Source organism: Dipodomys merriami, unplaced genomic scaffold (genome assembly GCF_024711535.1).
Source record: "Dipodomys merriami isolate MVZ:Mamm:240054 unplaced genomic scaffold, mDipMer1.0.p SCAF_97, whole genome shotgun sequence".
NCBI lineage: Eukaryota > Metazoa > Chordata > Mammalia > Rodentia > Heteromyidae > Dipodomys > Dipodomys merriami.
The window spans coordinates 4,514,422-4,529,902 of record NW_027206590.1 but is presented as its reverse complement, the minus strand read 5'-3'; the positions used below and the strand labels follow the sequence as shown (position 1 = coordinate 4,529,902).

General features: G+C 37.7%; 1 protein-coding gene across 24 annotated transcripts in view; it reads left to right on the top strand.

The window, feature by feature from the left end:
- Window positions 1-15,481, top strand: part of LOC138821975 (RNA binding protein fox-1 homolog 2) — a 245,481-nt gene that overhangs the window by 159,371 nt on the left and 70,629 nt on the right. For 3 of the 24 annotated variants that reach the window (XM_070014470.1, XM_070014471.1, XM_070014465.1), the window contains exon 1: window positions 13,802-14,053. The exons of 20 other annotated variants lie outside the window; for them this stretch is intronic. In XM_070014470.1, coding sequence (XP_069870571.1) covers window positions 14,027-14,053 — 27 coding nt within the window. In that variant the 5' untranslated portion in view covers window positions 13,802-14,026. Of the gene's footprint in view, window positions 1-13,801; window positions 14,054-14,356; window positions 14,381-15,481 lie in introns of those variants that run through there. One more of the 24 variants, XM_070014467.1, reaches the window with a different exon arrangement.

Below are 15,481 nucleotides of genomic sequence, written 5' to 3'. Positions count from 1 at the left end.
CCCTGGGTTCGATTCCTCAGCACCACATAAGCAGAAGAAAAAAAAAAACGGAAGTGGCGCTGTGACTCAAGTGGTAGAGCGCTAGCCTTGAGCTGAAGAGCTGAGGGACAGCGCTCAGGCCCCACGACCGGACCCAAAAAATAAAAAATAAAAAAATAAAAATAAAAATAAAACAAACACTGTGTGTTCTAAGGGAAGGAATCAGTTGTAATTTCGGAGGTAGAAATACATTTGCTGTTTCTATTTCTGAAATTATATCCACAAAATACTGAAACAATAATGTTAAACTTCTTATCTATGCACGAAACCTCTTCTTGTCAATAACTAAGGCAACACTGTTCTATGCAAGAACTCTAGCAGGAAAAGAAAGAAAGGTATCATAACTTTTTAACATTTGTAATTTGATTTTTGTTGGATATTTTGTCTTTCAGGTGAAAAGTTAAGCCTTTTTTCCTGTTATTTTTCTAAGTGTTGCATAGCATGTTGGTTTGGCTAAATTATTGGTCTTTAAATTATTAGAGTTTAAACATTTTTATAGAAAATGAGGGCAAAAGGTGATCATGAACTATATATGGAATTAAGTATTAAATTACTTTGTCAGTTTTCTGAAGGGCTGATTATTTATGCTATTCCTGGACATGATTAAGGCAGAACCTAAGTAAGATACTTGATTAATGTTGCTTAATATATATTTTCCAGACTTAAACAAGTTAGATCAGCATGATTGGTAAAGTGAATGTGATTCTTTAAGTTAGATATTGAGAGTATTGTTAATTTTTTGGTGGTACTGAGGTTTTGAACTCAGGACCTCACACTTGCTAAGGCAGGGCTCTGTCACTTGAGCTCCTAGCCTAGTGTTAATTTTTTTTTTTTTTTTTTTGGTCCATCATGGGGCCTCAACTCCAAGCCTAGGTGCTGTCCCTCAGCTCTTCAGCTCAAGTAGTGCTCTACCACTTGAGCCATAGTTACACTTTCGGTTTTTCTGCCTGTGTGGTGCTGAGTAATCAAACCGAGGGTCTCATGCATGTAAGGCAAGCACTCTACCACTGAGCTACCTTCCCAGCCCTAATTCTTAAAGTGCTTCTACTGAAAGGAAAATCTGTTTTGGTTCCCTTGAGGTTTTAACAAGATAAATTGTAAAAATTGTAAGAGTAACAATTGCCTTTGTGTGTGTGTGTGTGTGTGTGTGTGTGTGTGTGTGTGTGTGTGTGTGTGAGAGAGAGAGAGAGAGAGAGACAGACAGACAGACAGACAGACAGACAGACAGACAGAGACAGAGAAGAAATTATAATATAGCTAAAGCTTTAAGTGAAAACCAGATCATCTCCCCATTTTGTCTCTTGAAAATGTAATCTTTTTTTTTTTTTTTTTTTTTTGGTGCAGTCCTGGGGCTTGAACTTAGGGCCCAGGTGCTGTCCCTAAATTTTTTTGCTCAAGGCTAGCATTCTACCTCTTAAGCCACAGCTCCACTTCCATCTTCTTGTAAATTAATTGGAGATAAAGAGTCCCATGGATTTCCCTGCCATGGCTGACTTCAGATCAAAATCTTCCAATCTCAGCCTCCTGAGTAGCTAGGAATACAGACATGAGCCACTGGTACCTGGCCACTGATTATACTTTGGAGGAGAGAAAAGGGACATAGAAAAGAGAGATCCTCTGTGAGTGTGTGTGTGTGTGTGTGTGTGTGTGTGTGTGTGTGTGTGTGTGTGTGTGTGTGTGTGTATGTATGTATGTAATATGTATGTGAGTATATATATGTGTGTGTATGTATACACATATATATTTATATACATATATGTACATGTGGCATACATTAAGATATACAGTATATATAGCATATTATTTGTATTTGTCATATAGCAAGTTATATATGTATATTTATACATAAGTGATTTACAAGCTTACCAATTTAATGCATAACTTATAGATTGTCATATACTTAGATGTATACATGGATACTCCCATATAATTTTATTTGTAAATAAATTTTATTCACATATTATTTCACTTTTGGCTTTTTCACTTAATACATCATATTAGTTCATCATGTGTATGCATGAGTTTTTCACTTAATACATCAGCTATGTGTATGTGTGTGTGTATCTTTAGAAATAGACTCATGTCCTACTCAACATATTTGGGGGCTGCTTTCAGGCCTAAATTAATTCATTTATTTTAGAGTTTGAGTTGTGGTTTGTCATCTTACATACTATACCAGTTTTGAATTTCATCTTCTGTAATTTACCAGATATTAAACTTAGTTTTAAGGTACTAAATGAAGATTTAATATTGTCAACCATAGTTCATTATTATAGTCCTTCTGTAGTTTATAAAGCATCTCAAAAGAATCTTAGAAGACTTGATAGTGATTTAAGATACTGGTTTACATGTGTATGACCATTAATGCTATGCTAGGGCTTGAACTCATGGCCTGGACACAGTCCTTCAGCTTTTTTGCTCAAGGCCAGTGCTCTACCACTTGAAACAGAGTTCCACTTCCAGCTTTTTTGTGGTTAATTGGAGTCTCAGTGGACTTTCCTGTTCAGGCTAGCTTTGGCCCACAATCCTCATATTTCAGCCTTCTGAGTAGCTCGGATTACAAGCATGAACCACCAGTGCCTGGCTAATTTATTTTTGTTCCTTATGTATAAGATATAAAGAATCAGGACCAGCAATCTGAAGATAATCTAGCATTCTGTAAGATCCTCTTAGTCACTTAGAACTGATTTTACAGTAAATGTTTAACCTAGGGCACTATCCTTAAATGTGCTAAAGCTATTTCAACCATTATTTTTTTTTCTTCTGAAGAATCTTAAATAAGTTTCAGTGACCATAAAAGGAGAAAAGTTACACTGTAGACAACCAGGAACTGGTGGCTTGGTAACTCTTACACTCTACAGATGTCCTCACAGTTGCTGTGTTTAATCCTATGAAGGCATGTGGTAACATAGCTGGTTCTTCAAGATTAGGCAGGCATAGTCTCTGAAACAAATTTAGAATTATCATTTTACATTTTGTCCTACAAGAGGGATTTCTTAAAAGCAATTGTTACAACTAATGTGCCTCTTCATAACCCACTTACTTCACTCTGCTCACTCTGTCTTCTTTTCTAAGGAGTATTCCCTAATTTTAGATGGGATTTAGGCTCTGAAAGCTGATTCTTTAACCTCCTGTACATTGTCAGGCTAACCCCACACCTGTCCACATTTGTTACTGCTCTTAACATCAGTCAGTTATAGAAATATGTGTATACATGTGTGTTTGTAGATAATGGCAGTGTGGGTTTAGCAGATGCCTAAAACGGGGAAAGCAACTGGCTTCTCTGAAAAGACCTTTCCACCCCCACCTTCTTACAGGCAGCCAGAGTTAATCCCTCCAAGTTTGACTGGAACAGCTGAGAGCTTGTAGCCTGCATATCTACAGGCCTCCAGTGGACTCATGTTGCCTCGGAGTGGGGCCACCTTCCTCTTTTCTAGTGCTGATCCTGCCAGCTGTCCTTGCTTCTGTTAAAGCACAGTGAGGGGGTGTTAGCTGAATCAAAAACATACAGTGTCATGAAAGAGATCCTTTTACTGCATGTATTAGTGTGACTTTTTTTTCTCCCATTCTTTTCCATGGCAGAAGGGTTTTATGCTGTTAATCCCAACACCTGTCTATGACGGAGACAGTGAGAGAGAGAGAGAAAAAGAGAGAGAGAGAGAGAATATATGTGTACAGACGCATGCGTATTCCTACCCAAGAAGGAACAGAGAAATACCAGTCCCATCTGCCTTTCCAAATCCTGGGTTATAGTGTTCCCTCTGACGCATTTAAAGCCTGGGACATACATACTATTTTGCCTCCTGGAGACCTCATAATTCCTACCGTTTTTGTGTGTCACTTTAAGGATCCCATGATCTCTTCCCTGGCTGTCATTTTCTGCCTCTTGAATTTCTGGTGGGGTTGGCAGTTTAAGGCCAAGAGAAAGAACAAATCTTTAGTGTAGTTTCCAGTCTGAAACTCCTAACTCAGTTGGAGCTTTTTGCTTTTCCCTGAACATCTCTGTTAATGAATGCTGCTGGGGTGGAGGCTTGCTCTTAACTTGACCAGCTTAACCAGTGTACCTATCTTCGTAGACTGGAAGTCAGCCAAAGGTTTTTTTTAGTGCTCCTAATTTCTTTGGACAGGATAGCCAGATCAAACAAGGCAAACTCTTAGCTACTTTTTGTGTTGTCCATATCCAAAACTGCTTTATTCCTTTGCTATGTATGGTGTATATTGTATGGATTATCAGTATCCTGTTGTCCAGGTAAGCTAACATTTACCATTTGTTTTCTAACTACTGTTTGATTGCTGTGAAAGTTTTATGGTGGAATGAAATGTTTGTGGGCTTTCTATCAATTGACCTGGTGTCAGTCAAAGTATAGATGTCTTAAGACTTAAGAAGCTAGTTTGCTGTAGCAGGTTTGAATTTTATACTGTTGGTAACCAACAAATGGTTAGTTTTCAGTCTAAAGTTTTGAAACTTCAGAGGGTGTGTGTGCGTGCGTGTGTGTGTGTGTACGCGCGCGCGCGTGTGTGGTGTGTGTGTGTGTGTGTGTGTGTGTGTGTGTGTGTGTGTGTGTTAAGCAGGATGGGCTGGGCAATATAAATGTAACATAATAAAGCCACCATGTTATAGTAAATTTTTGGTCTCTTTAGGGTCAGATGACAGGCACAAATCATAGTTTACAAATGTTGCCATATTTTTCAGAAAGGTAATATATGATAAAGATCATTTTTCCCATGCTTAGACTATTTTAGACTATTTTTAGTCTAACACATTATTTGGGGATGGAATTAGTAATATTTTAATTATCAACTTGTTGAAGCCCAGAACCCACTGTTAGGCCATTATCAAGTACATTTCAGAGTACCCATTTGCCTTTAAATTAATAGCAATATAGTAAGTAGGCAGAAGGGTCTTGGATTCTGGTTCCAGTTTTGGTAATCACCCCCATATTTCTGCCCACATAACTTCATTGTCCAACAATATGAAGTGGTCAGTTCTTTGAAATATTAATTGAATGTGCTGAAACCTACAGTAGGAAAATAAAAATTCATACAATTCTGGATTATAAATACCAATTGATCTCTCAGTTTTTTGTGTGTATGCTCCATGATCCTTCATTAGTCTTTTTTCTTTCAAGTGGCTATTTTTCTAGTAAGTTGCTTCTAAGTTGCAGGTTGAATAAGAAAGTATAAAGTTAAAAGAAATGACAAATGAGTACATCTTATTAGTAATATGGAGCCTAGAGACCGAACCAATGTATTTTGAACTGGACCTGTTGGATAAAATCTCCAGAATAAACTCACAATTCTCATTCAAGCTACCAGGACTGGAATCCAGTGGGAGGGTTTGCAGTTGTGTGTTTCTGTATATTCTAACACTTGGGTTGTATATGAACTATCTATCCAATTTTTTTATTATTTTTATTATTCAAATTGTGTTTATTACATTTACTATAATAAGGTTTTTTTCATTATCTTTATATAGTTGTACAAAGAGGTTTTAATTCACTTCTCAAGTTATGAGTACAATGCATCTTGATCAATATCACCCCTTCTGTCATTCTCACCCATCCATGATAAGATTTTGATATATTTGTGGATTTTATTTAGGGACTATTTCTTTGCTGACATAAGATAGTAGATTAGTCTTTTTGACAGCTTAAGGCTAAAAGTATGGAGACTAGATTAGAAACAAATCTTTGTTACAAGTAAGTATTGGAAGACTTTTGACAAGAAACATCTGTGAAAAGTTAAGTTTCTGAAACCCAGCCTAGCTACCTGTAACACACATAAAATTGTCCAAGGGAAAAGTTGAAAAAGTAAGTATCCTAAGAAAACTGAAATATTGGAGGACTTGTGAAAAAATAACTACAGTATTATAAATGAATTTTTTCAGATAGAAAAATCTATCACTCTCCTTTAAAAAGTGCAGAGAAGATTAAAGAGAGTTCAAAGAGAGCTCAGTGCTTAGCTAGCATGCATGAGGCCCTGGGTTTCATCTCCAGCACATCTAGCAACAAAGGAATTACTGTTCAGAAATCATGAGATGGTTTGATAAAGTCTTTTGCAGTGAGATTTCATTCATTCACTCATAATAAGATGAATTGGCCATCCAAAATCCACTAGCCATTAAGATTTACTACTGAGAAAATGTAATAATACTCAGTTTGAAACTATACTTTGCTGGCTTTGGGCCATTTTAGTAGATTTATTCTATCTGAAATTAAGGTAACTTAGAAATAAAGGAAGAGAAATGGAATATTGAAAGTTGAAGGGCATATTCCTTATTCTACTACATCAACAAATTAATGGGATTAAAAATAATTTTAGTTTTTTTTTGTTTATTGGTGATGGTACTGTGTTTGAACTCAGGACCTTGCATTTGCTAGGAAGAAGGTGCTATACCCCTTGAGTTACTCCCCTAGTCCTAAAAACTGAAAACAACTTCAAATTGAAGAATCCAAATATATTTTATAACCTTATTTATTCTGTTAGTTTCAGTTTACTTTCAGTGAACTTGTAAATGAGTAATAGATGGTTATTTACTAATATAACTATTTTATCTGTGATTATAAAATGATCTTTTTAACTTTATAGTTATAACTAAATATACAAGTATACTTATTACCCAGAATAAGTATATACAAGAACATATGTACACATATAAGACTATATAGTATATAGACATAATAAGAATATACATTATGCATTATACATATATGTTACACATAAGTATATTCTTATATATGTTACACAATACTCGAGGTTATACACCACCAATGAATTATGCAATTGGAAATGCTTGAAGAGCACTAGAGGATTTGCACCTATGTTTTATTGAGTATTTCTAGAATTATTAGTGTTGAGATAACAAAACAAAGTGAGTTGTTTTCAACAAGCCAATAAAGTATTCCATGTACTTGACCTTTCATTTTCCTTACTGTTATTAAAATTACATCTGCTTTAAGAGTTGTCATTGGGATTTATTAGTTATACTCTTTGCAGAACCCAATCTAGACCAAATTTGTTTAAAATATGGGCATATAGGGGCCAGTTAGGCATAATTTAAAAGGCATCAAGTATACTCTCCCTGTCTAGGAAAAATATTTGAGAAAATGTTTCTTAACAGATACTTAGATTAAACATATTATTCCTGACTACCTGAATAAAATTTAACTATTGTTGCAAATTAGAGGTATTGTTTATTATCACACTAAGACTCTTTAACCTGTCCCCCACAGGACATTGGGGCAGTTGGAGAAAGATGAATGGGGTCTAAAATTTGGAGATGTAACTAAGTGTACTGATTTGAGGGTTTAGGACAGCTAAGGACTGCTTCCAGAGATTAGGTTTCTGGAAGATTGAGACAAATTTCTTTTCTAAAAGGTACTGAGGTATGCTTAGCAAAATGCTGGAGAAAATGCCATTAAGTTCTTCAGGGGGAGGTGGTCTCAAGATAGATATATACATATGGCTTTATTTTCTATGTGTCTATGGCTTTAATTTCTCATTTTGAAATATTTTATTATTCCACATTTTTAAAGCACCTTCCATGTACCAGGTACTATGCCAGGGACAAAGACACAGTGAAGAGCAAGCCAGAAAAGTATCCAGTAATAACAAACATGGTATTAGAAAAATATCACAGTTTAGTTTTATTTTAATTTATTATTGTCACTATTTATAATAACACATTTAGGTGATTACAGGGAGGTTACAGTCACATAAGTCAGGTAAAGAGTATATTTTTTATTAGACAGTGTCACCCCTTCCTTTGCTGAACAGTTTAGTTTTTACAAGTTACTTGTTTTTGTTGGGGTACTCAGGTTTGAACTCAGCCTTGTACTTACTAGATGGGCTCTCTATAACTTGACCCACACCTTAGCCCTTCACGATTAATCATCTCTTATCCCCTCCCCTTCCTTATCCTTCTCTATCCTCCTTCTCCTTCTCCTTCTTCAGCCTTGGTTCTCCTGAGTATGCTGGTATTACAGGCCAGGTTCTCCCGAGTATGCTGATATTACAGGCCAGGCTCTTTTCCAACAGCACTGGGATGTGAATTCAGGACCTTGTGCTCACTAGGCTAATACTCTACCGCTTGAGCCATGCCTCCAGCCCTGTTTTTTGTTCATTATTTTTAAGGTAGAGTCTCTCTTCCCACCCAGGTGAACATTTGAGCTACCATCCATATGCTTTAGGCTTCCCATCATTGCTAGAATTACAGACACCCAGGTTCCTTCCATAGAAATGGAGCCTTAAAGACTTTTCTACCCAAGTCTGGATCTGTAGTTCTCCCAATCTTAACCTCCAGTATATCTTGGAATGACAGGTGCATGCCACTATACCATCTATAGGAGAGAAGAGAATCTTACAAAAATTTTAGCCTGAACTGGTTTCAAACTGCAATCCTCTAACTCTCAGCCTCCTAAGTAACCATGATTACAGATGTAAGCCATCACCACCCAACTCATTTTTTAAAATAATCCAGTTTTGACACATTTGTCCATATCATATCCTTTTAGTATTTGTCTAGAAACTTGAGTAATCTAAAGCTGGCTTTAATCAAATAATATTTAATCAAATAATATTTTTGATTTCTCCACTATTAGTATTTATTACTTTTGATCTTGTTCTAAATGTTAGATTTTGGGAAACCAGAAGTAAACATGAGGAGAGAGAGAGAAAGAGGGAGGGGGCAAGAAAGAGAGCAAGAGAAAGAAACATGCAAGGTTTAAAAGCTGATTTTTAAATCTACTCTCACCCTTTTTTCTGGGAAAGGAATAGGTCATCTGTATAAGTGAACCCTGCCTAAACCAGAGAAAAAGAAGCTGCAGTAGCATTAGCTCTTATTTAGCTTTACTTCTATTAAAAGAGAATGTTGGGGCAAATGATATTACAAGTAGTACAGTTTAGAGATGCTTCTTGGGGACAGGGCCATATATAATCTCCTCTGGAAAGTGTACATTGTTACTTAGACTTTATTAGCATTATTGTATGGAGGCATGTTATGAAGAGATTTATGCTACCAAGTTTTTATTAGCACAGGAAATGCTGTCCCTTTTCACTTGGGTGAGATAGGCAGCCTGGGAAAGTATGAGTGAGCCCTGCCTCTACAAGGGACTCTTGGATCTGCTTTTATAGCATTGCTGACATGTGGGTGGAAGGTGAGGAAGTTGAGTCACAACTATAAAATTATGAAGAGCAAAAGCATTGAAGTGATTTTTTAATTAGTGTGTATTAGTCTGTCTAGAATCTGAACTATTCTAATAAAGTTGAAAATTAAGCCTTTCTCCAATTTTATCTTTTTATATGCACTTCAGCTTTCTAGAAGATACTGAAGTAAATGTATAACTTTGTTCATAAAAGGAAGAGTGCTTTATAGTATCTTGATAAAAACTACTTAGGCATTCTGCATTCTTATATTCATGTATGCCTAATAATGTCTAGAGATAGAGAACAAAGCATTGTTACTCATCTCAGACAACATGTTTTTCACTTATGGTGTATTCAAGCACTAGGTTCAGAACTGGGTATGACATAACATGATTTCTACCCTCAGAATGCTCAGAAACTAGTCATTTATGCAGAAATAATAATTCCAAAGGTTCTGTCCTGTGTATTGCTTGCTAAGGTAAATAAATTATGCACACAAATAAGAGATGCCTAACTCAGACATGGGAGCCATTAAGGTCAGGAAAAGTTTTTTTGAGTTAGAGGACCTAAGGCTTTAGAGGACAGCTTATAGCAGACTATACTGAAGGCACTACGGAAACATGGTTCTGTTGAAGAGTAATTACAGTCTGTCAGTGTGACAGATACTCTGAAACAGATTGTTTTACCTTCTTGTTCAAGAGTTAGGGCTTTTCCTCCTTCTAAGGTGTGGGAAGCAGTTGAGGATATTAACCAGGAATTGTAATGGTCAATTTTGTGCTCACAAAGATCACTGGCAATAGCAAGAAACTTGCATGAGAAGAGAGACTGGAGACAAGAATCAACAAGGAACTATACAGGGTAAAGAACTCAGACTAAATCTATGGTTATAGATATGGAAAGATAGAGCAGATCCAGAGAAATCATAGGACTTGTTTCTGACTTGATAGAGTGTTGAGAAAGAATGAGGAACCCATTACTTGTGAGTTTGAATGTGGTGCTGCTGCTTGCCTGTGTGGTTTGGACCCCTCTAAGAACCAGCTGGATACTATGAATCCTTTTCATTTCACACACACACACACACACACACACACACACACACACACACACACACACACACACACACACACACACATTTGTGTGTGCTACTGTATACGTTGGGTGGAAAACTTAAGGGATGCAATAAAAAGAGTTGTAACAATGGCACCTCATACATTACCAACATTCAGAAGGAGGAAGAGGAGGAAGTAAGGGAAGATGGAGAATGGAGTGAACAGAGAAAGAAAAAAATCAGTAAAGACTATCATTTGAAGCTTAACACTGAGAGTTCCCTAAAAGAGAGGCTAGCAAATGCCACAGATAAATCAAATATATAAAATGACCATTGAATTTAGCTACCATTTGGAGGTCTTTGGTAACTCAATAAGACAAATTTCAGTTAAGTAGTCTGGGAAAGGAATCTGGGATTCTAAAAGGTTACATGAAACACTGAGGAAAATAACTAGCAGAAAATGCCCCTTTCCTTCATTTATGTCCTGAAAATTAAAATATTTAGATAGACAAAACAGCATAGCACCTGTCAATAAATCCAAAAACTTTTGCAAAGCCTTTTGGACTCAACTGTGTAAACCTGATCCAACCAGGTAAAATGAACTTTTTGGCAATTGTGGAGGACAAACGTGGGTTTGGCCCACCTGGAAATCATTGTCATTTCTGATCACAGTCCCAGGTTCTGGTGTGAGGAATGGGCTTTTGCCCTTTGGAAACAGCCTTGGATGGATCTAGGTATCCCACCTCTCCCACTAGAAAGGCAAGTCCTGTGTGGCCCAAACCTGAGGAACCAAACATAGTAACGGAAATTGGAGAAAAGGGAAGGAAAGGAAGGAGAGACTAAAAGAGGAAGGGAAGGGAAGGGAGGAAAGGAGAGACCCTGAAAGAAGTTTCTCTTGGTACATTACTGGGGACATTCAGCCACCAGGGTACAGTTGTTTCGCAGGGTCAGACTCAGGCTGTTCAGTTGCTCTTCTCTCTTGGGGACACCTGGGAGCAAACTGTCCTCTGTAATGCCAGAGTTTAAAGTCAGGAAACACTTCAAAATATTGTCTGGTGCTCATTATGGACCTTGTTACTTGGTGTTTATAAAAATAGTTCATTTTTTAATAGGCCATCTTTTTCTTATGGAAATGAATGTTTATTATTCATAGTACAATATAAACATATTGAAAATATATATTAAAGGCATAAAAATGTACTTGTTATTTTCAATGTAAAATATTGGTCCTAAGTATAAAATGAAGCAATAATCCAAAACCCAATGATATGTTTATCCTACCCAGTCCTAGACTTTTTTTTTTATTGGCTTATAGTAGTTATACAGAAGAGTGAGAATCCTTCTTTTGCCTTATATTAAAAAGCACACCCCACTCATGTAACTGTAACCCCTCTGTACAATATTTCTACAATAAAAAATATATATAAAAATAAATTTAAAAAAATCAAATCCCCTCGAGACTCTGTCTCTTGCCATGATATCTGGAGGCCTCACTCACCCCCAAGTATCAAGGTAACTTGGTGCTTGACTAATAAAATACAGTGGCCTAGTGGGTTTGACGAATGGAATACATTGATGTACAGGTCTATTGAATTAGAAGTGAAAGCAAATTTATGCCATGAGTAAGATTTATAGGTTTTTTTTTTCCCCTGAAAATAGTTTTATGTATACTAATATCTCTTAAACTCATCTTTTTTTTTTTTTTTTGGTTGTTTGTTCATTTTGTTTCTTTGCCATGTAGCTCTGGTCTGAAATTCACTATGTGTCTCAATATGGCCTGGAACTCTGTACTGTTTTGTCCAGTTTCCCAAGCACTGGGATTACAAGCATGTGCAAAGCCTGGTTCTTGTTTTGATTTTTGAGACAGGGTATCAATATGTATGCCAGGCTGACTTGAAACTCTGTAGTTAGCCAAAGCTAGCCAGGCGCTAGTGGCTCATGCCTGTAATCCTAACTGCTCAGGTGGCCTAGATCCAGAAAATTGCAGTTGGAAGCCAACCTGGGCAGAAAAAATTCACTATACTCTTATCTCCAAAATAACCAGCAAAAAGCATGGCTGGAGGCATGGCTCAAGTAATAGAGTGCCAGCTGAGTAAGCAAGCCAGGGGCATGCTAGAATCCGAGTTCAAATTTGACTACTGCCCACTCCCCCCCAAAAAAGATTATAAATTTAGAGGAGAACATAATGATGGTGCATTTGTTCAAATACCAGCCAACATTGTTATCTGTGCATAATAAAAAGACTGATTCTACATGCCATCACAGCCCTCAAAGAACTGGGTTCTAATTGTGGCTACTGATTTTCAGTTATAGTTTTTTGTGTATTTATTTTTAAAACAACTTAATCATTTTTATCTTTGCATAGATAGTCTATGGGAGCTGTTAGCATAATATTAATACTTTTTATCTTTGCATAGTCAGTCTATGGGAGGTATTAGCATAATACATATTTTCATCAGAATATTTAAAAAGCTCATCAGAATATTTTTGAGAAAATTGCAAAAATTATAAACTCATCAAACATATAATTTCATTGGAGTCTTAAATAGGAAAAGAAGGGAGATTATTAAATTTATATTCAGAAATCAAAGACATTCCCAAGATCACTTGTAAAGTACAGAATCAGACCAGAACTTTGGGACTGAACCACATTTTTAATAAGAGAACTTAAAAAAAAAAAAGCTCTTGTGTTTAATAAATATTCTGTTACACACTCTGTATTTATAGCCCTCTATAGTAACAGTTACTGTTTACAGTAATGACACCGGTGCCAGTGTATACATAAGAAAGGACTTGTTTCTGTCACTGGAGGCTGAAACACAGAGGCCAGGAACTAAAATATTTAATGAAGCTGAAGTTTTAAGCAGTTTTGTATATACCTTAAGTTTCTTCAGCGGTCATCTGTGTAATGACACCTTTTTCAGAATCCCCAGGGTTTTCACAGCAGAAAAAAATAGTTACTTAATAAATTGTGTTCCTTCTCTCTTTTAGTCCTGTGCCCTCATTAGGCTGATTCGGCCTTCTAATAGGAGCAGACCCTTGCATATTCCTGTCCTTGAAAACCTTTCTGTTAGCACTCACTGAACAGCTTTTTGAATCACACCTTTCATTTAATCTGCTGCATTTTTAAACTGCACATGGGTGAAAGACTGTTAAAGATAATTTTTTATCAGCGCTTATTTATTATTATGGCCATAATCTCTTAACTTTGTATTAGCTGTAAATTACAAGGAATGCTTCCAGTGCCGTGTAATTAATGTTACCATCACATCCTTAAAATATGCCAGCACATGGCAACTGCCCCTTCCTCAATCTGCTCTTCTTTCCCCCTACAGACACTCCCGTACCCCTCTACACATGTGCACACACAGACACAGAGACACACACGCAAACACACACATGCGTGGCACAGCACACACCAATCTGCCACTCTCCAGCAGTCTGGCTTCTGGAGTTGGGAGCTGTCAGCCTGCTGGGAGGAGCTGGGGGTGGGGGAGGAGGAAGAGGTGGGGCTCTGCTCTGATTAATTACCTTAGGCATTCAGGGGTGGGGCTTCCTTCAGCCATCTGCCTGAGATATGGGAGGGAGCTGGAGAAAGGAGGAGGGGGAGAGACTGCCAGAGAGGAAGAGAAAAGAAAGAAAGAAACACTAGAAAGGAAAAAGAAAGAAAACGGTGCAAAGGACCGTCAATTTCTCACCTTTAGCTAGCCGGGGGGGAGGGGTGTAAAAGAGAGCCGTGGAGGTGTGCCCCAGCAAGGCAGCTTTGAACGGTTGCTCATCTGTTCCGTTTGGTTTATGGAGAAAAAGAAAATGGTAACTCAGGTAAGATCTGAGCTTCCTCGGCATGTTTCTTTTCTGTCTCTGGGATCTGAGTGGAGGTTTAGGGGTAGAGTATAGCCAGCAGAGTTTTAACTAGCGTTGTTTTCTTAAAAGGCCAGATGTATTGTTATCAGCTGAAGTGTTAGTCTGTGTCTGCGAGCGCGTATGTGTGTGCTGTGTATCCATCCTCCCCCCGGCCCCCCCCCCCCAGCTCCATAGCAGATTCCTGTTTCCTGTACTGTGCAGCTGTAGCTCAGGAAGACCCGGTGGGGATTTGTCTACCTCTTTGTCTTGGTTCTGAGAAGAGGGAGGGAGAGAAAGACTGCAGAGGTAGGAAGAGAGACTGCCAAAAAAAAAAAGGGGGGGGGGAGAGGGAATGACTTCCTTTTAAGAATTGCAAAAGAATGTGTGTTATAGGGAAATCTGATTCCTGATTCACTATGGCTTCTCAGGATTGGCTATGGAATTGCAGTTTTGCTGCCTTCTCTGCAAAGGGCTTATTGAAGGTTAGGGAGAAAAATACTGCATTTCCATGGCTTTGTTACTGGGCAAAGAATGCTTTTGGTAGGCACCCATAGGAGCATCCAGGTAGAGGCAGGTAGCCTAGGCAGGTAGAGCTCTCCTGACAGGGGAACAAACCTGGATGTATAAATGACAATTACCCAGCTTTAAAAGACACTGGAAGGAGAGGGAGTAGGAAATGGAAGATCTCTCTCTTCCCCTACCTCTTTCGCCCCTCCCCTCTCTCCCTCTGTAGTGTGTCAGGCAATGTCTACTCTGTATTTTAGCAAGTCATTCCTGACTAATAGAAAGGTGAAGGCTCCTACACAGATTCCCTGGTAGGGCTATTTCACCCTTCTGTGTGCTCCTTTACACTTTTTTTCTTTATATATAGGTTGAGAAGGAGTGAGGAGGCTGGAATTGATCCTGAGGGAATAATTTACATGCTGGAACATTCAAGCCCTTTGCTCTCAATGGGTCTTACTCTAGGCTTTTATTCGGACTGGGGAAATTGCATCTCTGGACAGTGCTTTCCTTTTAAGGAGGGTGCCCTTTTTTGAATCTCCTTTTTTTTTTCCTCTCCAAGTCACCGCCAGAGGGTGAGAGAGGCAGCTAGTTATCAGGAAAGATGCTTCATCTTCAAAACTGGATCCTGGTCAGTTAAAATGTTATATAATAACCCGCAGTAGTATGTGGCTGGAGAGGAACCTATAGAGAAACACGCCTATCCTGATTCAGAGGAATTTTCAAAGAATAAATCCTCCTGAAGTATTTTTTCACCAATTCAGAGTTTAGAGATGAGCAAGAAATCCTTGAAACTATTAAAATAGTTCTCATATGCTTTCTTAACCTCTTAGGGAGTCTCTTGAAATATTGTTTCCTTTTTTTATATTTCCACAAAGGATAAAATCTACCTATTTATTTCTGATT